Genomic DNA, 374 nt, shown 5'->3' with positions numbered 1-374 from the left:
CCAGCCCGGGCCAGAGTGGTTCCAGGCTGCCCGCTCTCAAAATTTGATTGAAGAGTCTTTAGGACAGATGTCACTGTCCCCAAAGCCACCAGCGTGCCCCGGGTCGGGCAGCGGGGTGGCCCCACGGCACAAGGTGCCCCTTCGTCGTGCCCGCAGACGAGCTGCTGTGTGCCTGCGACGTGCCGCACTGCAGCCTGCCCACCTGCACGGGCACCGTGTGCTTCGTCAGCAAGAGGAAGGAGGAGGGGATCGTCACCCAGCACAGGGGCTGCTTCTCCCAGAACATCCTGGAGAACTGCCACACGCCCGTGACGGAGCAGTACGGCATGAAGTGCTGCCACTCCAGCATGTGCCACGCCGAGCTGGAGATCTCC

General features: G+C 64.4%; 1 protein-coding gene across 1 annotated transcript in view; it reads left to right on the top strand.

Moving 5' to 3' along the window:
• Positions 1 to 156: 156 nt before the first annotated feature.
• The window catches only part of ACVRL1 (activin A receptor type II-like 1), a gene marked incomplete at both ends in the record, with an annotated part of 2,546 nt that continues 2,328 nt past the window's right edge, over positions 157 to 374 (top strand). The window contains one exon of the mRNA XM_009699936.1: positions 157 to 374. This exon is cut by the window's right edge and continues 1 nt beyond it. Within this exon, the coding sequence (XP_009698238.1) occupies positions 157 to 374 (218 nt within the window).

The sequence above is a fragment of the Cariama cristata genome, unplaced genomic scaffold, assembly GCF_000690535.1.
Source record: "Cariama cristata isolate BGI_N322 unplaced genomic scaffold, ASM69053v1 scaffold10655, whole genome shotgun sequence".
In the NCBI taxonomy this organism is placed as follows: Eukaryota; Metazoa; Chordata; class Aves; order Cariamiformes; family Cariamidae; genus Cariama; species Cariama cristata.
Note: the sequence above shows the minus strand (reverse complement) of the source record. Positions and strands in the feature narration are given on the sequence as shown.